Genomic DNA, 24351 nt, shown 5'->3' on the forward strand with positions numbered 1-24351 from the left:
ATACTGTTTAGATGTTTCTTTCTACTTGCACTTAGTAGTATATATTATGTCTTTATTCTTTATTTTTATCTAAGTTTGTTTAAGTAATACGGAGCCCAGGAAGTAACATGCATGTGTTTACTTTTTGGGATATTTCATGCCTGACTTCATTTTTTTGACAATTATCTCGAGATAGTTTTTATCTTGTGATAATTCAAATCTTGAGATAACAGTTATCTCAAGATAATTTTTATCTCAAGATACAATTAATGTCAGCGCATGCGTAACTGCCTCTCTGGCAAAGCATTTTCTATACATCGTCCTGCAACCACGATGTCTCCTATGGCTTCGTAACTGTTCGTCAACGTTGTCATTCACTGTCTGCAAGTTTTAACACTCTGATCAAGTGCCTTCTACTCAAAATAATACCATATGTGGCTAAGCTATACGTGTTACGCATCCCTGGAAGTGACATGCATAAAAATCATCTCGAGATGCTAATTATCACGAGATAAAATTCATCACGAGATAACTTATTTCGGGATAAAAAATAAATAAATTCATGCATGTCACATCCAAAAAAATAAACACATTAAATACATCTCACTTCCAGGGCTCCATAAAGTAACATTCTATGTTGCCGACTCTCTCTGTTTTCTTCTACATTACTCTTTTATTTTGATCAGGAGCTGTGTTTGTAACAAAAAGCAATTTCCCTGCGGATAAATAAATGTTTCTGATTCTGATCCTTATGGGAATAAAAGGTATATTAAGCGGAAAAAAATATATCAAATACCTTTTTTTTAGATCTCATTTTCAGCTTTTTTTGTAATGTTTTAATAACAAAATTTTAAGATTCTTCTTCTTTCAGTAGCCACAGTATTAATGTGGCCCTTTGGAATATTTAATTGCCCGGCCATGAGCTACATCGTTGTTGTGTTTCAAGAAGGTTCCAGCAAATTGTTAAAACCTAAAATCTTGGTTTACGGGAAAAATATCTGCATCACCGTGCAGACATACAGTACATCTGGACAGTGGGAGCAAATCTGAGTACCTTGATGAAACACTGTCACAAGGAGAACAAACAGAGAAAAAAAACGCACGTCATCATGTTCTTCTAGTGAGGGTACAGCTATAATCACTAGTTTATACTCATTCTCATTACTCACTATCGACACACACAGGTTTGTGAATTGGCGGTTTATTTATAATGAGGAGCATCAAATCACTATGGCAACCCATAAACACACCAAAGATAATGTTTTCTCACTTCAATCCAAAAATAAGAAGACATTTCACGCCAGGTTTTGGGGGGGGAAGAATACACACGAGTATGACTGCTGAAGTTATATGGTGTTGAACCAAGATAAAAAAAAAAAAGTCATAAAAAAAACAACCAGATGCATAACATGACTCAGCATATTGCATGGTACAGTTCATCTACACAGTGACCTTAGTGCTTTGTTGATTAGTGAGTAGCAACTGCAGCAGCGAGCAGATGTTTTCAAGAAAATGCTGCAGTGGAGTTTGCATAACTGGAGAAAGACTGCGGCTGTTTCTTTCACAAGTGCATGAGAAAACTATACACTGAGGTAGAGGAGACGAAGCTAAAGGCAATAGAAGGCGAGGAATAAATAAAATGAGTCAATTTGTTTAAAAGGCACTTGGAAGCAATGAAAAAACAGCAAGAAAAACATTTTGGTTTCAGGCTAAGTGAGTGTCCAGAACAACAAGGCATATGCTGAATAAGCTCTAGTTAAAGAAGTGAAGGGAAAATAAAGTAAAAATCATCAAAACAAACCGGTAAAAACTGCATCTCAAGCTGGCTTATAAAAGTGATGCATTGGTCAAATAACAAAATGTACAAGGCATATAACAAAAGCATTTTTGTTAAAATACAATCAACTAGTGGCATTACATCCTCTCTAACCAGCATCAGTGTGTCACATCATATAGTACTGCAGTGCAGATAGTGGTTGAAATGTTCAGTGGAGAGAAAATGAAACAAAAAAAAGCATCTTGAATATAAAAACTAAAACACGCGAGAAAGGTACGAGAAGGCTCTAGCAATCTCATGACTCTGTAAAAATGATTATATTTACCTGCATCATTCTAGACACACAACCTTGAACAAAGTGGCTCTCAAACATGACCCCAGATTCTGATTGGGTTTTGAGGGCAATATGGCTTGAATGGGGTTCATGTTACAAGACTCACTCACACCTGGCTGCATACTGGCATCTGTCAATTAATCGTCTATTGGCGTTGTACATGTGAAAAGTAAAAGTGAAAAGAGAATACATGTTTCTGGGTCACACACTCAAGTGGTAAAATCAATGCTGTAAAGCCTCCATGTGACTGTCCCATTGCAAAGAAGCCATCATTTCAGGTTAAAGGCCAGCAGTGGTCGCTCCTCTCTCCTCTGCCAGGGGCTCTTCTTCTCATCATCCATGTCCTCTTGTGGGGCTTCATCAGGTGAAATGGAGACCACATCACGATCAGTTCTATAAGGCTCAGTCTCTGCTGGTGAATGAGGAGAAGCAGGAGAGGACGAAGGTGATGGAGAGACTTGTGGGGTTTGATTATCTTCCACGTCAACAGCTACAAGATCAACTGGAGGACTTAGAATCTGTCTGTCTGAAGGCCCAGGGGAAAGTTTGTTTTCTTGAGTGCTACACTTGGACATCTCTCCCTGAGCGACATCCATATCATCTACAAACACCAGCTGAGCCACAGAGGTTTTGGTGACCTTCAATCTGTCCTCTACATCTCTCTTACTCCGCTCTCCTTCTTTCCCACTACGACTAGCTTTTGGCTCATTTAGGTCTACACCTGAGTCCAGACTGGCATCATTGCTATTGCCTGGCCTCCTGCCTTTTGTGTGACTTTCCTGGCCTCCTGCTGCTGGTGTGTTGCCCTGATAACCTGCCCTCTGTAAGTCAATGTACGAGTGTCGAATATGTGCATTGGATCTCCCATCTAGAGAGACAAACCAGGCACGTGGATGAGGAAGTGGTTTTCCTCCTCTCAGCTCCATCAAAGTCTTTTCTGCCAGCAGCGTGTCCTCACTGTTGATCTCCACCAGAGCAGCTTCTCCAAGTGCTGCTGGGATTGACAGGGACTCAGACAAGCCGAGGTTCTCTCCATCACCATGTTTAGTCGGACCAGGGGAGGAATCTTTCAATGCCTTTCCAACGGAGTTCTGAGGTTGAGCTGCATTAAGCTCGGCCTGAATGGTCTCTAGGTCGCTCTGCTGGTCAGTCTGCAGAAGGAGGGCTTGGCCAGACAAAGGGTGTTCGCCTGGTAGCCGCATGTAGTGGGCAGGTATCACCAAAGTGGGTCGCACCCGTGGATAACCTTCACCCCCACTGAGTAAATCCACAGATCCACAACAGAGGAGCTGCCCAGGCCGAACAAGCGATGGTGGATTAGGGCGCTCCAGGTGGTCCACAGATCGAGAGAGAAGATAGTCTGGGGCCCGGCACTCAATCCCATCCCCACGACTGGGAGTGTGAGGGGGAGACGAGGGGGAAATGCAGTTGACCATCCCAATGCTGCTCATTTTTCCGTGATTTACCGGCGACAGTCTATCAGAAATTGGGTTGCTAGATGAGCAGATGGACGTGAATGATTGACGATAGCCGCAGTCAGCGCCGCATGAGAGAGCAGCTTTCAGTTGGAAGGTCTCCGCAGACTGGCGGTGATCCCTGCTGCGAGCCGTCAGATTTCCAAGAGAGGAGCCTTGGTTGCATGTAGACGAACAGCTGTGTTTGCTCTGACGTAGAAGGCTTGGCTGCGGTGGATTGTCTTGACGCTCGAAGGAACACGATTTCAGCATCGGCGTGGTCATGTCTGGCTCAGTAGCTACCGACACCAGCTCAAGCTGTGTAGAAAAAACATTTAAGTAATCAGAGTTGTTCTAGTTAGAGGTGTCTTACAATTACAAAGGATGCAAACAATAGGTACAATTAATAACCTAGTAAATGGCTGTAAATTCAACGAACAGACAGAGCAGAGTTGGATTCTGAACTAAACATTGCGCCTGCTGACATCAAACACAGAAATGAACGGTCTGAGCGGGCCTTTACTTAACCAGAATGAAACACAAAATTACTTTTGATTCAAGGCAGATTCCAAAGACAAACAGAATGAAAACACTGCTCCATCCTCAGGAAATAAGAAGTCATCGGGAGTTATTGGCAAAGTGAGACAGTCAAACACAGTTTGCTGGCAATTATTGAAATTTAACATTTATAGTGGTAACCATTACATCCCGACCTCAAAATACATAGGAAATTCAGGACACCAATTGACAACATGATGCACCATTAACTAGATACAAACCTCATTGCTGATGAGGTTAATGTGGGACATGGAGGTGGCTTGGTCCCTCCTGCTACTGTCCAGACCAGAGGAGACAGTCAGCTTGCAGTGAGAGCCCCTGGGCTTTAAACAACGACGCCTGTGGATCACACCGATTATCATTCGCTGATGTTATTCAAAGTACAACTCATTTTTATTTGAAATAATTGGATTGTGACAAACCCATTGATAATGCATTTGCTGTTTTGCTCAATTATTTATGCACACGCAAATCCTGTGTCTGCAGTTTAATGTTATAGACACTAGGTGGCACTAAAGCTCTATCAAAACAAGCAAATAACAATAATATATCATACATACTGTACATACATACAGTCACATCAAAACAAGCAAATAACAATAATATATCATACATACTGTACATACATACAGTCACAACAAGTATGTGAACCCTTTGGGATTACTTGGATTTATAAATATATTGGTCATAAAATAAGTTTGAGTTGCATCATTAGACAAACAGTCTGCTTAAACTAATTCTGCACAAAAAATATAAGTTTTCATGTTTTAATTTCAACACAACCCGTAAACGTCCACAGTGCAGAGCGGAAAAAGTATGTGAACCCCAAGTCTAATGAGTAATTGGAGCCAGGAAGCATCCAACCAGGAGTCAAATCAGTGTGATGAGATTTGATGCATTGGTTAAAGCACCCCGTCCTTCATAAACTACAAACCAGTTTTGAGCCACCAATTTGTGCTGTCCTCAAGAGAGATTGTTGGGTGTGAACCATGCCTCGCACAAAAGTGCTCTCAGAAGATCTACAATCCAGAATTGTGGACAAAAGTATCTCTAATACCCTTGATGTCCACTGTAAGACAGATTGTCTAAAAATGTAGGAAGTTCAGCACTCATGCTACTCTGCCTTGGTCGCCCTGTGAAGATGTCTGTGTGAGCACAGCGCAGAATGCTCACTGAGGTGAGAAAGAATCCCAGAGTGTGAGCTGAAGACTTACAGAAATCTCTGGCACATACTACCATTATTGTTGACAAATCTACAATCAGGAAAATATTAAACAAGAATGGAGTTCATGTGAGTACACCACGGAGGAAGCCGTTGCTGTCCAAAAAAAACATTGCTGCACGTTTGAAGTCTGCAAAAAGACCACCTGGATGTGTCACAGCACTACTGGCAGAATATTCTAAGGACAGTGAAACCAAAATGGATTTGTTTGTAAGAAACACACAATGCTATGTGTGGAGAACAAAAGGCACAACACACAACCTCAAAGTATCATCCCAGCTGTGAAATATGGTGGAGGGGACCATCATGCCTCAGGATCTGGACGGATTGCGATCATCAACAGAAAAATGAATTCCCAAGTTTATCAGGACATTTTGCAGGAAAACTTAAGACCATCTGTCCGGCAACTGAAGATTAACAGATGATGGCTGATGCAACAAAACAACCCGTAGCATAGAAGTAAGTCAACAACAGCATGGCTTCAACTAAAGAAAATACACCTTCTGGAGTGGCCCAGTCAGAGTCCTGACCTCAACCCGATTGAGATGCTGTGGCATGACGTCATGGGACCAATTCCTAGACTAGACATCCCAAGAATATTGTTGAACTCAAATAGTTTTGTACAGAGTAATGCTCCAAAATTCCCCCTGACCGTTGTGCAAGTCTGATCTGAAACTACAGGAAACGTTACTGCTGCCAATGGAAGGTCAACCAAAGGTTCACATACTTTTTCCACCCTGCACTGTGAATTGCTTTATGTTGTGTAAAACATGAAAACTTATACATTTTTGTATGGTATTAGTTTCAGCAGACTGTGTTTGTATAGTGATGAAACTTTGATGATGATCAGAACATATTTTATCACCAATTTATGCAGGAATACAAGTAATCCCAAAGGGTTCACATACTTTATCTTGCAACAATACTTAGATATATACATACACATGCTCTTAAGCCTAATATCACTTTCCAACAAGATCCCATAGGTTCAAATACATTCACCCAAGTAATTGACATAGACAGCAACAGGCATTTGATTTATTTTGCAAAGCTGTAAGTCCCTAGCGTTTGGGTGCTGAAGAATACGAACAATACGAACCTGCAGAAATATAGAAGAACACAGAGGAGACAAAGCAAGATGAGAGCCATTCCTCCCAGAATGGCAAGTAGAAACATGGTGTGGTAAGTGCTGATATCTTTCGCCACAATCGGATCTATTGATAGGTAAGATAAAAGAAAACATATTAATACATCATTTTAAAATGACCAACTTCAAATTATCTGATATCTTTAGGTGGTACCCACCTGATTGCAAAGGGGACATGGCTGCCACCCAGTAGCCCAGCTTAGGAGCAATGTAGGTCAAAGTCAGTTGATTGGCCTCCTTTCGGACATAGCCCAAGCTGCTCTTTATCCAGGCACCTAGTCCAACAAAAAAAAAAAAAAAAAAAACACATTCAAGTTTGACTCCATAAAAATGAAAACTACTAAGAATGACAATAAGTGGTCTGTGAGTATGAATCTGTGTACCCCATCCTGCTCAAAAATCAGACAAGCTCAAGATGACGTTGCTTATTTCCACCACAAGGAGGCAGTATAAATGTTTCTCACCCTCATACTTGACTGACCATTTTGTCACCAAATTATTTCGCAATATTTAGAAGACATCCGTTTAAAACTCCTCTCTTGTAATCAATATTTCATGAATTGTCGCTTAGACTGGAACTACCTCCTGGACATTTATTGCATAACACACTTAAATATTAAATACTCTTATATAAAGGATTAAAAATTGAGCTGCAATGTTTTGCGCGCTTCATTGACTAAAAGATTACATACACATACACATAACACTGATCCATAGCATCGGCATCACAAACACCCACTCTGGCTTCAGCCAATTTTTAAGTAATTCCATTTAGGTGCCAGATCAGTTTATTAGAAGTGTGATTTCAGGCTTTTGACTAATCAACACGGAAAAGCGTTGAATTCTGACGCTGAGATTTACAAATACAAAATGAAATAATAAAATCGATGACTATTATTTCTGTATCCATGACGATGACTATTATTTCTGTATCCATTTCCAATGAGGATTTGTTTATAAATGGAACACATGACTATTCAATTGGTATTTTCTAACATCACTTTCTTAAGCTTTTGCCTGTCTAGACTTCAATACTATAGATCTACTCCAGAGAAACAGGTTTTGCTTCTGCGTGTATGCGCGTGCATGTGTGTGTTGTCCTTTGTAAATAAAGCTCCTCCATGACAGGCCTTTTATCAAGCTCAAGCATTTCTCCAACAGAGAGAAAAAGCCGTCTCTGTGTTTCTTAAGGTATTCTAGCTGAAACATGATTACAACTTTCACTGGAGGAGCTAAATCAGTAGAGAGGGAACCGTTTGTTGCTTATTTGGCAAGTTGCTAAGGAACAAGAGACGTAGCCAAGAGTGGGGTCCTTGGATGACGCCTGTTGTGGAAATAGTGACTGCTACAGGCGGAGTGTAAGCAACAGTTATGTGTGTACCCTTTCAGTTTTTATCAAAGCCCTTTTATGAAGAGATAAAGGCAGATTCTCAGGGCAGTCTTAGGAGGAGGGAGGTACTTAAAAGTTTCAGGTCTGTTCATAATTTTGCTAACAGGACACTATAGCTTTCTTCGCTTATGACCCTTGTTTTCCTGAAACTGTGTGACACTGAAAAAGATGAGGTTAAAGAATGAAGGTGGCATTCTACATACATCTACATTCTTCAGCACATAATACATCCTAGGACACATGTTCTGAGAGGTTAAGAGAGCACAAAAATGTGTAACCATTTCTCTCATGGTAGGACTTTGAATTCTCAAGATGAGCTGCAGTTCAATTTTGAGTGAGAAAACTATGCTTCAAAGGTTAGTCTTTAGGGTTGTCCGTTTCAGTTTTGTTAATGATTATTCTCAGATGAAAGTTTCCTATTTGCACTGTAAATAAGTAATTTTGTTGCTCTTCCATGGCAGGTACGGTCATTTTTGACATTGAGCTAAACTAACTCAGACGAATGTTGATACATGAGACAAAAAGGGATGAAATGCTTTGATAAATTTCTCAGAACATACCAAAACGAGGTTCATATCTCCATGCAGGGATGTGATCATTTTCCTTCAGGATGCTGTCGCTTGGTAGTGGGACAGCGACTGTGATTGGTTCATTCACCTGCAACTCCGCTCCGTCGCTGGCCAATAAGTGAACTGAAATTGCTGCGACTGGAGTCAATTCAAAGAACTTCTCCGTTCCTGAAAGAAAGAATGTGTTCGTTAAAAAAAAAAAACAAGCATGTTGAAGAAAGATGTCAAAGGTCTGGTCAACTAAAACAATAAGACAAGGCTAAGAGAGACAGGAAGGAAAGGGGATCAACAGGAAAGAAGGAAACAGGAGGGTGGTTGGAAAATCGAAGACAGGGTTACAAAGTGTCACAAAACACAAGGTGGCCTCTAGTGCACAAAGGAAAGCCTGGCTGTGAGGACGGGATTCCTTTCGGCAACTCAAACTCTAGGATGCTCTAACACAGGGGTATGGAATCTATGGCTCGCGAGTCAGATGTGGCTCTTTCAACAAAAGGAGCCTGGCTCTTTGAATGACCCATCAAAGATGTGAGAGCAAAATATGGTACAACTAACCACAGTTTCCTTGACTTCATTCCAATTTAGCCATCCTGTTCATCCACTATTGTAAATGATGTTGCATGTGAGGTGCCATCACCTTCGACAGCAAGCTTGATAACGGTGACTTCTTCTGTTCCCGGAACTGTGATTGGTTGACTGTACTGCAACGCATCATGGGAACTGCTTAGGTCACACACTGAGTTTATTATTGAGAGTGATAGGTTCAATGCTGCTCTGCTCTACGTCACATTACTGACGGCAGTATTGGCTAGATATAATGTACACGTACACGCCACCATTTCACGGAACCATTCAGTATCCCTAAATACCAACAGACATCAACTAGTGTGATCGACCTGACGCATGGGGATTGTAACTTTATTGCTGTAAAAAATATTAAAAACTCAACTCGCTCTAAATTGATTGGTCTTCACTTTCCGTTTCGTTGTATGGATCTATATGGACATGTCATAGAATTCAATTTTAAAATATGTGTTTTTTTTCGGCTCCCGACCCATCCTCTAACACAAACTTAAATACATTAAAAGCATACAAATACACAAAGTAAAGGAGACCTTTTGTTATCAGTTCAAGTGGCCTTCTGTGAACCATCCACTCCTCACCTAGATTAGGGGTACACCAAATACTCAAAACCTCACCTGTAGTGTTGGAGCTGAGAATCTGCAAGTGCGGAAAGCTTTGGATGAGCGAGGGAGAGCTGGTCACAGTGAGCAGAGCAGACAGGTTTGCATAGGATGAGTTGGACGGAAGATTCAGAGCTCTGCGCTGGAAGTGAACAACAGGCTGGGCCCTAAAACCTTGAGGAGATAAACAGATTAAAGTCCTATTTTTAGTGATGCCGTGTTACATTTTTATTGGAAAGTCAGTGGCTACTAGAGGTCAGACTTCATAAAACAAGATGGGAACGATACTCCTTTATTCATATTCATATTCATTTATAATCGCACAATAGGGAAATTTGGCTTGTGACAGCAGCAGAGTAAACACAGACATTAAGGACAGTAAAAACAAAAATTAAAGATACACATAACATAAAGCAGCCACAGTATTGCACATGGACAGTTAATAAAATAAATCAACACTTTTAAGTTTATATTGGAGAAAAAAATAAAACAGAATATGAAAAAATACAAATTTAACAATTGGATTATCTACAACTGGAAAAGAAAAGCAGAAATTACTTTAGGGCAAATCATAAAGATATTACAGAACATTAAATAAATGTATAAAATTGATGACTAAAAATTGGTGACGAAAACTTCTATAGTATATACTTTGTTGTTAGATAACTGGTGTTGAGACTGGATATGAGCAGGTCAGGTTTTTACTGCTGGTGTCATTTCATTTGTTGCTCATTCATGAATTGCTGGCCCGTCAAATCCACTGTGATTCCCCAAAAGAGTGCGGCGCAGACCAAGAGTGATACAATTAGATTTCAGGATCCAGGCATTTATCACTCCCCTGGGACACATTGTTTGAAGGGCATTCGGGGAACCACTGACTCCTCCCAGTCCCGGGATAACATTGAGGTCCAACCGTCCTTTAACAAATGGCAGATCCGCTGAAGCTAACATGATAAAGCTAATTTTGCTGGCCTCAGCTACGTGACATCAAGTAGTGGACCATGACCACATTCCTGAAGTGTGAGACACAAATCCAGCTGTTATAGAGTGTTTGCAGGGTCTTTCTGCTTGTACAAACACATCAAGCGTTAAGAGTTATGTGTACTAAATTAGGTTTATGTACCTATAGGAACGCAATAGCCATCTATGTAGCTTTGTTCTATAAAAAACTGTCTGGCTTGTGCCTTCAACTCCCTATGGCCCCCCTCAACACTGCTCTCACCTCATCTGTTCCCCCTTCTGTTGGACACCGCCTAGCCCCATCTCCCCACCCCTCGCCAAAATACCACACCCAAGTTCCCATTTTCCCGCACACACACTGTCTAATACTCCTTCGTTACGTTCCCCCCTTTTCATTATTGTTCCTTGTGACACACGCCAAGTGTAATCTCTCCCTTGGGTTCCCATATTGTGCTGAACAGGAGAGCACGAATTACATACGGGCGCGTGCTACAGACATTGTGCACAGCTGAGTTGACATGCACTGCAGATACAGTTGATAGAAGATTTGGAGATTTTTTTTCTGCTGAATTGAATTGTCATGGTCCTCAAATACACTTCTGTCCTTTATATCAAACAAAAAGTATATTTGCTGACAGACAAAGGACTTGCACTGTGACTGAATCTGACAAGTGTGAACATAGCAGAGTAAAAACCTTTAATATATTTCATACAACAAGTGGTTAAAAACGGACCAATCCTTTCCATGATTTTATTTTGTTTTTTTTTGTTTTTTTTGGGGGGGGGGTTATATATCCAGATCATAATTGGATTAGATTCTCTCTTTGCAAGTCACTAATAAATCAAATAAAAGCAAAACACTACATTCATGTTCACAGTTCCCTTGGCCTTAAAGATAAGTTAGGACAAAACATCAATCACCACAGAGAGTTTGAGTTGACTCTATACCAAGCAAACCTTTGTTTAGTAATCAGAATCAAACTGAATTTAAAGTGTACCAATAATTTGCTGTTGCTGGAATAAGTCCTACTAGCTCCTAGTGCTGACAGTACTTTCCTCTCACTGTTATTTTGCAACTCTCACACATGGACACCACACATTCAGAGGACAGTCAATAAATATCATTATTGCCACAAAGCTGGTTTAAAGCTGTTTTACTGTTCTACATAGTGTGCTAGCTCTTGTGCAATCCTTTGTGAACTGGAGTAACAAGTCACTGTTGTGTCTGAGCTGAGTTACTGAGGACAACGTGAAAAACGGAGCTTCCTGTGAAAACTTCAGTACAGAGCGTAGTAGGGTTTCCACCTTTTTGCAAACAAATAAGGGATGCCCAAGACACCAATATTTGGCAAACATGTGAGCCAATGTTGATGAGATTCCAGACCCATATTCAGCTGCAGGGTCTGAAAATAACATCTGAACTGAAGGCGCTTATCTAACGGCTTACATTCAATTGGTGTAATATCAAATATAACTATCATTATGATTTTAGCTGAAAATATTGACTTGGCTCAACTATATGAGGTCACTAAATAAGTTTGTTACAAAAAGAATTAATATTATTGATCTGCAATAAAAAATAACGTTATGTTTAAGTAATACCATCCAATCCAGACATTTAGAGAAAAAACCTATATGTTTCATTATTTTACATTTGAAATATAAATATATAATCAGCAATAGTCACAAACAGTAAGTATGTGAAAAGTTCTGTCGCGGTAATATCATGTCATATCATTCAAATCAGCTCCTAGAGACAACTGTGAATTGTCACAATAAACACCCACAATTAACCCCAAAATAAAATTGACAGAACACAAAAGTTCTGAGAAGTAAAAGTAATCTGAAAAAGGTAACCGGTTGGTCATTCATGATGATGCAAAATGTCATATTTTATCATGTGTATCTCAAATTTCTCTTGAACTTACAAAAATATCTGATTAATAAAGTTGATATATGAAGCACTGAATTTAACACTGAAAGACCAGAACAGAGCATACATACAAAGGGTAAAATTAGTCAAACAAATATATTTATAGTGAAAACAAAAATACATTGAGGACATTTTGAGGAAAGGCTTGATAATTGTTTTTAGTGAAATCATATACAGTATATAATATTACATATCTTACATTCACTCCATGAATAAATAGCATAAAATAAAAGAGTATTTAAAAGTTCAGTTGCAAAGTTGTGAATAAAAAAAGAGGAAAAAGAAAGACTAACAAATGAGTTATCATCACATAGTCATTTGTGTTTACCTTGGAAGTCTGAAAGGATCTCTACCACATCCTCATAAACCATCAGAGTAGCAGCCCTTTCTGGTAGAAGATTGAGGCTGATGGATGAAAACACTGGAAAACAAACACAACATTGAACACAAACAATGGACTAGCCAGATTATTCTCACACAACGCTAAATCATTTTTTTCGAGCTTCCTTTCCTTTCAGCGATGGAGGACAAGCATCTGGCAAACATAATTCCTTTCCTCTTCCTTCCATCCTTCCTTCCTTCTCTTTCTTATTGTTCTGAACTGGTGAGCGTAATAATCCAATTGGTGTGCGTCATTTGGCTACCCTGTCACACTCCACACCAAAACCAATATTTGCTCCACAAGAGACAGAGCGACCACGTGGGGGGTATCCGATGTGAGGGAGGGTGTTTCTTCTAGCGAAAGCTCACTCAGACCGCTTGCTGAGTTGTGGCAATAAATGAAACAAAATGGTAATAGAGCTGTCCAATTGTTTGCATGATGTAAAACTAATAACATAATAAAATAAATATAATAGGAAAAAAAAAGAGTTCCACCAATGTTTAAAAGCTTAATAAAAACAACCAAAAAATAATAAACTTACCGGGTAGTCTGGAAGGTGTCCAAGGCACAGAGTTTGGCACATAGCCTTGTTTGGTTGCGGTGACAATCAATGGCGTCCCGGGTCGGTAGAGGAAGCGCAGGTAGGTGTCACCATCCGCCAATGAGGTTCCAGTGGTAAGTAAAGAGTGGTTGGTAAATAGCTGTACATCTGCCCGTCCCAGGGGCTGCTGAGTGTTGGCATCGCTGAGGTGAACCTTCAGTGTAACCTCTGTGGAGAAACAGAACACCTAATAAGCTGAGCATACAATTATGTGTGTGACACTACACACAATACTGGTATTATTAGAATTGTTTTCGACAGCCATCCCTCAAGTGGGTCTTGTTTCAATGCCAGACCCTTTGATTTCAGTCCACTGAGCACATACCGAACCACTAAGAACGTTGAGCCTTCTGACCATTTCCTGAATCCCAGTCTGCCGCACTTCCCCTGAGAAACAATGGATCATTTCCCTCTCTCAGAGAACACTTGATCCAAGATGGCAAACAAATATATGTATATTTAGAAAACTCCACGAACTGTACGACTTACATAGGTATCCAATGTCTGGTGGTTTACAGTTGAGGAAGTCTATTGAAACACGCTTATTAAAGGAAAAAATAAGTAGATGAACACAAACAAATAATTTAAACCTCAGTTATGATGCTTTCCGAACAAATATCTGCATCTATTAAGTCAGGGGATTTTTTAATTTTCCTTGGGTCACGCTTGATACCTTGTGACGTCAGACAGTTGTATGTTGGGAAAACAAAAACAAAAGCTTTACTCTGATCGCTCTGTCCTAGTGCGCATTCTGTAGATTTTTTTTTTTTTGTTAATAATAAAATCAAAGGAAAATCACATCTTAGCATTTTCTGCAGCTTTTGATATGTCTTCAAGTTTGATTCACAATGACAAAACTACCTTATTGTAAGTCAAAGGGGAGTTAAAGCAATAATGAGTAGTTTAATAGTTTAAGAATACTTTACGTTTTGGCTGCGCCCCCCATAAGAATTGTGTAATTGCAAACTGTTGTAAAGCTACTTTAATAAACAGAATAAAATGAGTAGTGGTCACTTTGTTAGCATCTCAAAATATAAATAAAAATAAAAAATATTTTCTCTGACATTTGATGACACACTGAAGACCAAAGGAAAACATAATGAATAACTCAGAAGTCCAGTACAAATGGCATCTGAATTCAGCATCTGTGCAACTCAGGCTTTTAGCTATGAGGGCATCTGGGCGTGCTGAGGACGCCTTAACTGCATAACATGAAAAAAATGGACGTCCTCTTGTGTCTACAGCAGGTCGCCCTAAATGTCAGATTATCGTAATATGCCCTACCCTTCTTTGAAAGGAGTGTTTCTGCCCAGTGACTCCAGCGAACATGATCAACATTTTTCAGGCATAGCTTGGCCATCGAGGGCGCCATATTTGTTTACCAGCGTAATCTTGCAGCTAGCCACATCTTGCCAGTCGGCACACTCTGGGCACACTTGTTTACGAAACTAACTCCTAGCTTTTTAATTGGAGGAGTACTTTATCCTCTTAGCCTCCACATTAAAACAAAGGAATTCAATATTGCCACAACCATTTCATGGAACCAACCACAAATGACACCCACAAACACATATGCAACACTGGTATGCCATCCCCTCCCCCCACACCAATCAACAATCCAGTATGTGTTAAGCAGCGTGGTTGAAACAAGCAACGCCATTTTACAAGGTCTTTAAATTGGCTGGTCATCTATCAAATAGCTTGTCAAATCAAGAAAAAAAGAGAGGGCTATCTTTTCATATGGCCTCAAGATTAGCTGTCTTTAGATGATTTCATGACCTCACTTCCTGATCCACTCCCTGTGAACTGCTGTTCGTGGTACCAGCTGTGTTCACTTAAAAACATCCCCAGGGAGAGACTGGAATGACATGTAAGCGCAAGCGCCCCCTCCCAATTCTCGACCAATAAATCAGTACTGTGATGACATCATTGTTAAACAGCCGCACGTCTCCTCTGTGCTCCAGCACACATGGGGACGTGCCGTCAGCCAGAATCACCACAAAACCTGGCGCTTAAGTCAAGTACCATGAAGAGAAACTCAAGTAAAACAAGTTCATGGTGAGAGAGGGTGCATTTTTGGTTACTGTAAATAATGTGGCTGTTTTTGAGATTGGCAAAACGCAATGTGCTAAGAGGGAGAAAAGGCAAGTATTAGCTACCAGATGAGTGAAGTGGAAATATCAGGATATGAATTGACAGGATTGTACGACTGCCCCTCCTGCAATTCCGTTGTCATTTTCCTTGACGGAGAACTATTGCCAAACAACTGCCATCATGGCTGGCTGACTCTAATGTCTGCAGCGGCAAGTCTACTCTGCAGCCGGGCTGCAGCATCACAACAAGTTGCGGGATTTTCCGGAGAAGTGCCTGATTTGTTTTGCCAATTTTACATCATGACTTCTACAAGGTGCTGTGACTATGTCCAAACACCTGACTTTCCTGCAAATTCCACCAGTCACTTCAAGGTCCTTTCCCCAACCCCTCTATGCGGCATGTGAGTCATTGTATTCACTACCACCTTGTTATAATGAAGTCATGCGTGATGCCAAATATTACAGGCAAAGGTCAGAAGTTGGATGTGAACGGTTCCAAATTCTAATTATTTAAATGTATAATAGACAGAACTAAGAAGCAGAGTTCACTAGCACACCATGTCGTGACTTGAACACAATACAGGGCGGACGTACACAAACATGGCTCTTTTAACACTATTTCTGACACTGTTTTAATTCAGTACAGATGTATTAATGAGCCACAACCATATAAGCTTGCAGATTTCACCACAGTTTCTATTCTAAATCCGCCACAAAATCTGGCATTTTTGACCGCAACAATCCAAAAATGTCCTGGAGGGACTGGACCATAGAGTGTAAACTACGTAAAGTACTCTCATTTAAGGCTCTTTCTGCCAACACGACTTACTAAGATCTCTGCAATGATCCTCTGCACTGATTTGCAACCATACGAGTCTTGATCCATGGTATTTAGACGTAGTAATAAAGCATTGTGCATGGATGAAGAGAATGTGTGTGATGGAGAAGCACATTGTGCAGAAAAAAAATTACCTGTCTCTCATATGCCCCTAGTTTATTTATATATATATATATATATATATATATATATATATATATATATATATATATATATATACACACACATAATTCAGAACTTCGACTGCATGTTGAAAAAGTCCAGTACAGTGTGGGAAATCATGTTCAGAGTCTCCACCCAGCCGCAGTTCAAGTTACACACCACACTGTGGCCAAATATAATGACCACGCTTTATTTAAGTTTTTGATGTTGATGCTTTTGTTCAATGCCTTTGAAGACAGAACAGTCCTGTCCCTGTCTATAGAGTGTCTGTAGCCTCTGCATAACCTTGTGACTGCCCGCCGCAGCGTTTGTCAAACTTCAAATTTGGAGGTACTGCCGGTGTGGTTCAATGGTTGTTATGAAATATGTAACATGTTCAGGCTGAAGAAATAGGTGTATTGTCCACTTGCCATTGCTTATTTTGCTGCTACCGTGACCAAACTCCTAACTGATTTATTTCCTCAAATCTTTCAAAACAAAACCGGAACTCTCTGGTGATGTTGGGAACAGTAATTGAATGTTGGTGTGAAACAAAGGTAAATAAACATGACAAAACAAAGCTGATCCAAAACTGTGCCATAACTGCGCAATAAGAGACTCTACAAATTTGCCATGCCAATTCTTCCTACCTGCATAGTCAGCACCACCACAAATCACATTACCTCTGCAGGAGATGGCAAAACACAAAAATGGCGTGCAAGAGAACAATATTGTGAATGCACCATGAGTGCATCATGGGGACTGACTTGACTTTAAATGATCAAGCTGTGCGTCAACAATGAATATCGGTCCATCAAATTGGCGGGCTTCAATTATGACCCATATAAGCGTGCGAAATATAAGAGGACTGACAGATCTGGTCCATTCTTATGGATGCTACCATCTTACAAAACATGAGGAAAAACCTTCACTTCAATCTTCAGCCATGTATCATCTACCTATCCTTATAGAGGATTGAGGAGTTACATTGTTCTACATGAAATCTCATGTCTGAGTTATGTTAAATTTCTCAACTATATTAAAATTTGCGATGGACTGGCAACCTGTCCAGGGTGGCTTCCTGTATTTCCCTCTCGCCCAATGACCTCTGGCATAGTCTCCAGCACGGCCCGCAATCCTGAACAGCACTAAGAGCTGGTTAACTGATGATGTATGTCTATTTGTATGTTAAAATTTTGTGGCTGACCAGTAGAGGCATCTCCTTACGAGACGTATCATAAAAACATGGATCACCTCCCATGACCCTGACTTTAATGACAAGTGGTAAATGATTAATGAAGTTGGAAGGCTGTTTTAACACAAATGTTTCTCATGAGAATTCAGGCGAGCAGAATCACTGAACGTCTCATGACTGAAATCAAGCATGATTTGATTTGTCCAGTTCCTGGCAGATCCTGAACTGTAGATGAAACCCCACTCCTGTTATGGTCAGTGGTAATGTGCAGGAGATCAAGTCTGGCTGTCTGGCTCCACTCATCTACATAGCCTGTAAAAAGAGCTCACCATTCACCTAAAGTAAACATGCACTGAAGTGAAGGTCGGTGTGCATGGTCCGATGGAGAGGGAAAACGGAGACTAAACACAGTTAAAAGTAGCCTCACTACACTTTTCACCGAGTTATTCTTAAACATGAAGTAGTAACAGCCAGGTGTAACAATTCTCTTAAGTACAAAGAGTGAGACTTTCGATGGAATACGAGATGTGCAACGGAACAAAAACCACAACAAGAAAAATACAAAGAAGACAAAGCTATTGAAGGCACGACATGTTCTTTAACTATGCACAAAAAACGACAACAAAAAACGAATGGAAGACAGCCAATCAATAAGCGATCCGACAGAGAAACTGGGAAACCAATGGGGAGTTTTAAAATTAATTGAATTCATGACAATAAAAACACTCATTTTTATACATGAGCAGGAAACCTTTCCCCAGCCTACAGCTATCCTCAACCAGTCCATCTCTTCATATGCCCAGATGGATGTGTGACTTAAGTTGTATTTAGTTTTTATGAGTTTTTTTGGGGGGGGAATAAAATTTTAAAAATCTACTTCTATGAGACTAGGATGTGCAATGCAGATTTAGCCAAGTTCTGAAGGATTTGTTGCTCCATACTTGCAGAGGAGCCTCTGATAATGATTTTGGGTGGAAGAAATCAAGAATACTCAAACACTGTAACCCCATGACATGCTAACTTGTTATTGTACCGATAATATGGCGTGTGTGAGTGCACCCAGCTCAGACAACAACACCAGTGACCTTCATGACAAATTCCATCAAGTGGCGTGCTTTGATGTTTTGTTAAAAGCTATAGCTAGCACACTACAGTAGACTGCACTCACTGTATTTAACTCACTAAAGTCACTATTTTCTGTGGCAAGCAGCCATTGACCTGCAACTAAACCAAAGAATTACCTCTAACACTACTACTTCAGTTTGAAAAACAACAACAATGTGATTCTTAGTCTCCTGAAGCTTTGAAAAGTTTTGAACAGAGCTGTGGCTGAGTGCATTTCTGAGGATCGTGTATCTTTAATATACTATAATATATAATATATTTGGGTTACTATTCAGTGTTTGATTATTGAATTATTCTTTTTTCCTATGGTACTGAAATTGGCATCTTCTTGGATTAAGGTTGCATTTTCAGCAATAAATCAATACCAAAATGTTTCCCTACTCAACACAAGGTCCATTTGTGGGATGACAACTGAATAAGCAGATAATAGATAAACCTACAGATGAAATGATGCACCTTGCCATGTTTTAAATTAAAATAGACCTAAATTATGGAAACTGGAACTTGATGAAGAATTTAAAAAATAAATTTTAAAAAAGTCTTCTCATTCAACCAAGTTTGTTTTAAAAACATGTGATCGTAATGCACCTAGCAGATTAAATAAAGGGTTTGTATGTGCCAACATCATCTCGTGAACTTAAAATAAAACCAGTGATTGTGATGTAAATGATTGACTTACTGAAAAACAAATTTGTCATTCTCTTTCCCTTTGGTTTGTACTGCTTAGTCAGTCGAGATAAAAGCATCCTTTATAAACAAATGTACTATTACGTCACATTAAATATTTAACAAGCAAGACTATTTTAATTGTTGGAGTGCATCGGCAATAGTTTGTTCAGGTCAAATCAGATCTTCTCAAACTGAAAGCTGCGTGCATTTAAGTTAACAGACAATTGATCATAATAAGGACTTTGAATTTGTTTTCATGATCACTTTTTCTTTCTGCTAACAGGCTAACGTTCAGCTAGCTAGACTCAGGTCACATCAGCATCCAAGCTGGCTAGCGACAACATTAGCCTCTAAAATAGCCAAGTAGCAGCGCACAATTGTGTCAGAGAACATTCACGATGTTTTACCTTCAGCGTCCTTGTCCCCCGACAAGGTTTTAGAGGCAGCTTTTGAGACCAGATATCCGACAAACAGAAGAAAGGCAGTGGACGGAACCCTGTCCACAGCCCGCATCATTGCAGATGTGTGGCTCAACGTTTATCAAAACTCAACCGTTCTTAGTCTTTCAAAAACTCATTCGCCGTTTATTCCAAAAAGAAGTCGACGATCCATAATTCCACTTCCATGCCGTTATCTTTCCGGTTCTTACATCCCCAACCCGGGAACGACTTGATTCGTTTTTCCACGATTGTCCGGGGTCAGTAGGAAGACAGCCCTGCGCCTCAGAGCCACATGCCCCACAATAGAGCACCAACAGGCGGCTAACTCCAAACGCACTACCGTTGACATCGAAGGATATCCAGCGCCTCTTGTCGGTTTACTGTAGTAAGTACAACCAATGGTCTTCACTTCAGTATTCTTGCTGGTCCAAATGACGAAGAGTGTAACATTATTTATTTGAAGATAGATAGAAAGAAAGACCAGTTGAATAGTAACCCTGGAAGGATGAAATACCAGATCCGTTTTTTTGGTTCTGTAAGGCAACGCCTGTTCATTTTTCAGTTAGTCTGTGTTTGTGTATGGTTCGTTCTGCTAACACTTCCTCACCTGCTGTCACCTGTCTCTTTCAGGTTTCCTCTTCTGTACAAGCTCAATTCTGTCTTATTCAACATGTAGATTGATTTTGCAATTCGGTGTCTGCATCCCTTTTTATCAACTGTGGAAAAGGAAAATGAGTATAAGGAAGTGGTTCTATAGTCTACTATGAGGAAGGGGGTGGTTATTTAGTTTTTAAAAAATCTATTATTTTACTCAGCAGTCTTCAAAAGTTAACTTCACCTTGTTCACACATGTATTCAGGATCAGCTGTTCACCTCTTACTGGTGTTTAGTGTGTTTCTGTCGTGAACTTTTTTCACCCAAGTCATCACAAGCTGTCCAAACCCGCACCAGATGTGCGTGCTCCACTCAGACCCAGACCTGCCCCATGACCTTCACTTAGCTAAATCTCTCCAGAAACAATCCAAAGAATTTGAACGCAAAACCTCAGCCATCACACTTCCTCCTTTCTATGTAGAGGAACAGTAGTTCTCATTACTTTATTAACCAGATAAATGTATCATTTGTGCTGAGTTTGATTTAGGAATTTTGATTTGTTTGTGGTTGCAGAAGCCTTAATGGAGACCCAGATGATGAATATTGCTGTGCAGTCCATTGGAATTCTAAAGGGGCTCAGTAGTAAGCAAAATGCAAATGTGAAACAATGTCTTTTTCAAAAGGATGGCTCAATAAAATAAACAAGATCCAACATTACCAATCTATTGATGATTCTTGATTTTTATACTCTGCACACTTAAAAATACCAAACAACAATATTAGAAAAGTTACAGTGAAAAAACTAAATACTAAAACTAGTGCACACAAGGGTGGACAGTCGCATCCAAAGCAGGAAGGCAGCCAGATGGACAGAACAAGGAATGATTAACCGTCACTTCCCAGAAAGAGTCGAAGTCTCGCAGAACAGGCTCTGCTGGTTTTCACACTTTGATTGTGCAATCTGATTCATGTTTTTATTTTTTAAGTAACTGATTTGTGCTCCCAACTTGTGCTCTTATAGCTTCAAATATCATAATTCAGTAAAGATGACTCTTATGGTCATGTGATTGTATATTCCTCCAAAGAACAATATGTTCTGTCCTTTTGCCAATTTCGCAGCCACACCTACTTTCACCTTTTGTTGTCTGCCAGTTTTTATTTTGACAGACGATAGTTCAATTCTGATTTGTTCAACATGAGTGGTGTCTTCGTAATTCTGTGTTTCCATCTCTTTTTATCCTGTACGGGTAAGGAATTATATTTTTAAAATATTCACGTACACAATTGTTCAGTTGAGTTTGAATAGCGATATTAGCATACATTTGTTGAGTTGTGAGTAACAAACATGTTCTATTGCAGGGGCTCTCTTTGGTTATCTTGATATCAGCTGTCATTTTACTTCTGACAGCAGTCATCATCCTGTTTACGTGATGGAGGTTATCGTCAACAAGGCCCTTATTCTTGAATATAATAGCACATTGGAAAAATGTGTTGGCTATACAAAACTGGGAAAACTGACGGCGGAAATCCTCAACCACAACCAACACTTCATCAACGACGAAAAAAGGAATGCAGCCATATGCAGATATTTCCCTGAATTTTACGACACAATAATGCAAACAGGTATCATTTTGTGTTCTTATGAAGTACCAAATATTCAACAGCAAAATTGATAAATATCCTTTTTGTGTCTTTCTGTTGCATATCATTTTCTAGTTGAGCCCAGAGCTTGGGTCCATTCAGTTGAGGCCAAAAATGGGAAACATGCAGCAATGCTTGTCTGCAGTGTGAACAACTTTTATCCCAAAGAAATCAAAGTGATGTGGCTGAGAAATGGGAAAAACGTCACGTCTGGGGTAACAAACACAGATGTCTTGGCTGATGGAAACTGGCTTTATCAGATCCACTCTTTCTTGGAGTACACGCCAAAACCTGGAGAAACAATCACCTGTGTGGTGGACCATGCCAGTCTTGATCAGCCGATGCTTAAGAACTGGGGTACGTAGATGAATCACATCATTGAAATTTTGGCACAGTATAAAAGATAATAACCGATTTGATTTGTCAATTAATTTAAATTGTTTTTTAATACTTGTTTGTATAATTTTTTTTAACTTGGCAATGACTGTACAAGTCCACTATGCTGTACAGTTTTTGTTTGTTTTCATGAAAGAAAGAGACCGGACAGCAATCATTAGCTATGATACAGTCATATCCACAAAAGACTGAACCTTTTGAATTAAACCAGAAAGTGGGCTTGTTGTATTACATCCTGCTGCCAACACAATATACTGTGTATAATGCACTTCAGAAAAGAACAGAGCAGTTGACAGCATCATAGAACCAGTTCTCGAGTAGCAGGAGGGCGCAAGGGCATGGCATTACCCTGTATAAAAAATCGCAAGCATCCCCACAAGTGGTTGGACTCAACACGAGTGGTTGTCTTTTATCACTCCCCTCCATCATTTTTAATGGTGAAAAAAAAGACCACTCCCCTGAATCCTGCATAGGAAGAATACAAATTGTATTGTGAATACACAGATGAGTGGTGTAAATCACAGTCTACGCAAAATAGTTCTCATTTTGTGTGTTTGACAATCCCAAGATTGTCGCCAGAGGCATGCGAACAGCCTTCCCGTACATAAAACTTTCAGTCAAGCTGCCACTCCTCTGTCACAGGTCACCCCTGCCAGTTGTCTCCTCCCATTGCAACATCCCTGCACTTTCCTCTTGCCCTCTCTTAATCTCTGATGTATGTTTGACCTCAAATACTTGAACTCACATGTTTTCATTTGTTTTTAAAATCTTGAGTCCTTGCAACATCACTGGTCCTCCTCCTTCAGTAAATGCAGATCTTGTTGGGGGAAAAATATTTCTATAATTTGTGATTTTGATATGTGTGTGGTTTCAGAGCGCTTTTCTGAGCCAGAGAAGATCAAGATTGCTGTGGGGTCCTTTGCAATTCTGATGGGACTCGGCATTTTTCTTGCGGGCCTGATTTATTACAAAAATAAGACAGGTAAATCTATTGCTGAGACAGTTGAATGTCGATTGATCAGACTATTAATATGGAGCATCAGCCTATTCATAAACCCACCAATTGGTACCTTTAGCTGTGTTGCCTAGTTATGGGATGTACAGTATTTATACTGAACTGTAGCCACTTGTGTTCCCAGTTTCTGTTTCTGTATAGTAAAACATAATTATTAACTGTGTGTAAGATTGTAAATAACTCTTTTCTTGATGCAATCTAGGAAGAACCTTGGTGCCGACCCAAATGTGAATCATCTGTTCTCCACCAGGAACAAAGCATGAGGAATATAAATAAATTGTTCCACATTTCTTTCACTATTTTTTCAACAATACCTGTATATCCTGATTACCAGCTGTTAGTTTAAACAGTCTTTGTTGATGATCCTGTAACAGTTAATTTCTGGCTCTAAACATGACCAACATGCTATTGTATATGTTCTATTGAAAATGTTTCCATTGAGCAATAAATAATGGCAGTCAATCAATCGAATTTAATACATTAATGAGTTAAATCATACAATCGTACAATTGTCTTTAATGTGTCCTGTTTGTCTTTAATGACTTTTCACTCCTCACTTTGGGACTAATAAAGGTGATTTAATCTAAACTATTCTAACCAATTGCTCCCAGAGTTGTTTTTTTTTTAGTTGAAGCAGTGGTCTTTTATTACTTTGGTAGGTGTTTCCTCACACCTCAACTCTGTGTAGCACCTGTGGTACAGAGCTCAGAAGAGAGC

General features: G+C 39.7%; 2 protein-coding genes across 4 annotated transcripts; one reads left to right on the forward strand and one right to left on the reverse strand.

Moving 5' to 3' along the window:
• Positions 1-1164: 1164 nt before the first annotated feature.
• On the reverse strand, positions 1165-20329 carry fam171a1 (family with sequence similarity 171 member A1). The gene is made up of 9 exons (XM_053843667.1): positions 19956-20329; positions 13428-13655; positions 12833-12925; positions 9627-9785; positions 8422-8598; positions 6630-6746; positions 6424-6538; positions 4324-4441; positions 1165-3862 (listed from the first exon to the last, which is right to left on the reverse strand). The coding sequence occupies exons 1-9, from the start codon at positions 20062-20064 to the stop codon at positions 2360-2362; spliced, it is 2619 nt and encodes an 872-aa protein (XP_053699642.1). The 5' UTR covers positions 20065-20329; the 3' UTR covers positions 1165-2359.
• LOC128746551 (HLA class II histocompatibility antigen, DR beta 5 chain-like) lies at positions 19855-24231 on the forward strand. Of its 3 annotated transcripts, none has more exons than XM_053843674.1 (5): positions 19855-20373; positions 21991-22205; positions 22299-22580; positions 23494-23601; positions 23837-24231. In XM_053843674.1, exons 2-5 carry the CDS (start codon positions 22013-22015, stop codon positions 23863-23865), a joined length of 612 nt encoding a protein of 203 aa, XP_053699649.1. In that variant the 5' UTR covers positions 19855-20373; positions 21991-22012; the 3' UTR covers positions 23866-24231. The 3 variants fall into 3 exon arrangements, with proteins under 3 accessions (XP_053699649.1, XP_053699648.1, XP_053699647.1); XM_053843673.1 differs by lacking the exon at positions 19855-20373 and adding an exon at positions 21600-21829; XM_053843672.1 differs by lacking the exon at positions 19855-20373 and adding an exon at positions 21601-21829 and having other exon boundaries at positions 21942-22205.
• Positions 24232-24351: the final 120 nt, after the last annotated feature.

Source organism: Synchiropus splendidus, chromosome 15, assembly GCF_027744825.2.
Source record: "Synchiropus splendidus isolate RoL2022-P1 chromosome 15, RoL_Sspl_1.0, whole genome shotgun sequence".
NCBI lineage: Eukaryota > Metazoa > Chordata > Actinopteri > Syngnathiformes > Callionymidae > Synchiropus > Synchiropus splendidus.

Excerpts from the sequence above, each read along its gene's own strand:
- fam171a1 (XM_053843667.1), bottom strand. The coding sequence starts at position 20,064 with ATGATGCGGGCTGTGGACAGGGTTCCGTCCACTGCCTTTCTTCTGTTT. Across the intron at positions 13,656-19,955 it reads GGGGGACAAGGACGCTGAAG|AGGTTACACTGAAGGTTCAC; the intron begins GTAAAACATCGT and ends GTTTCTCCACAG. Across the intron at positions 6,747-8,421 it reads GAGATATGAACCTCGTTTTG|GTGCCTGGATAAAGAGCAGC; the intron begins GTATGTTCTGAG and ends TTGTTGGACTAG.
- LOC128746551 (XM_053843672.1), top strand. The coding sequence starts at position 21,778 with ATGAGTGGTGTCTTCGTAATTCTGTGTTTCCATCTCTTTTTATCCTGT. Across the intron at positions 22,206-22,298 it reads CGACACAATAATGCAAACAG|TTGAGCCCAGAGCTTGGGTC; the intron begins GTATCATTTTGT and ends ATCATTTTCTAG. Across the intron at positions 22,581-23,493 it reads GCCGATGCTTAAGAACTGGG|AGCGCTTTTCTGAGCCAGAG; the intron begins GTACGTAGATGA and ends GTGTGGTTTCAG.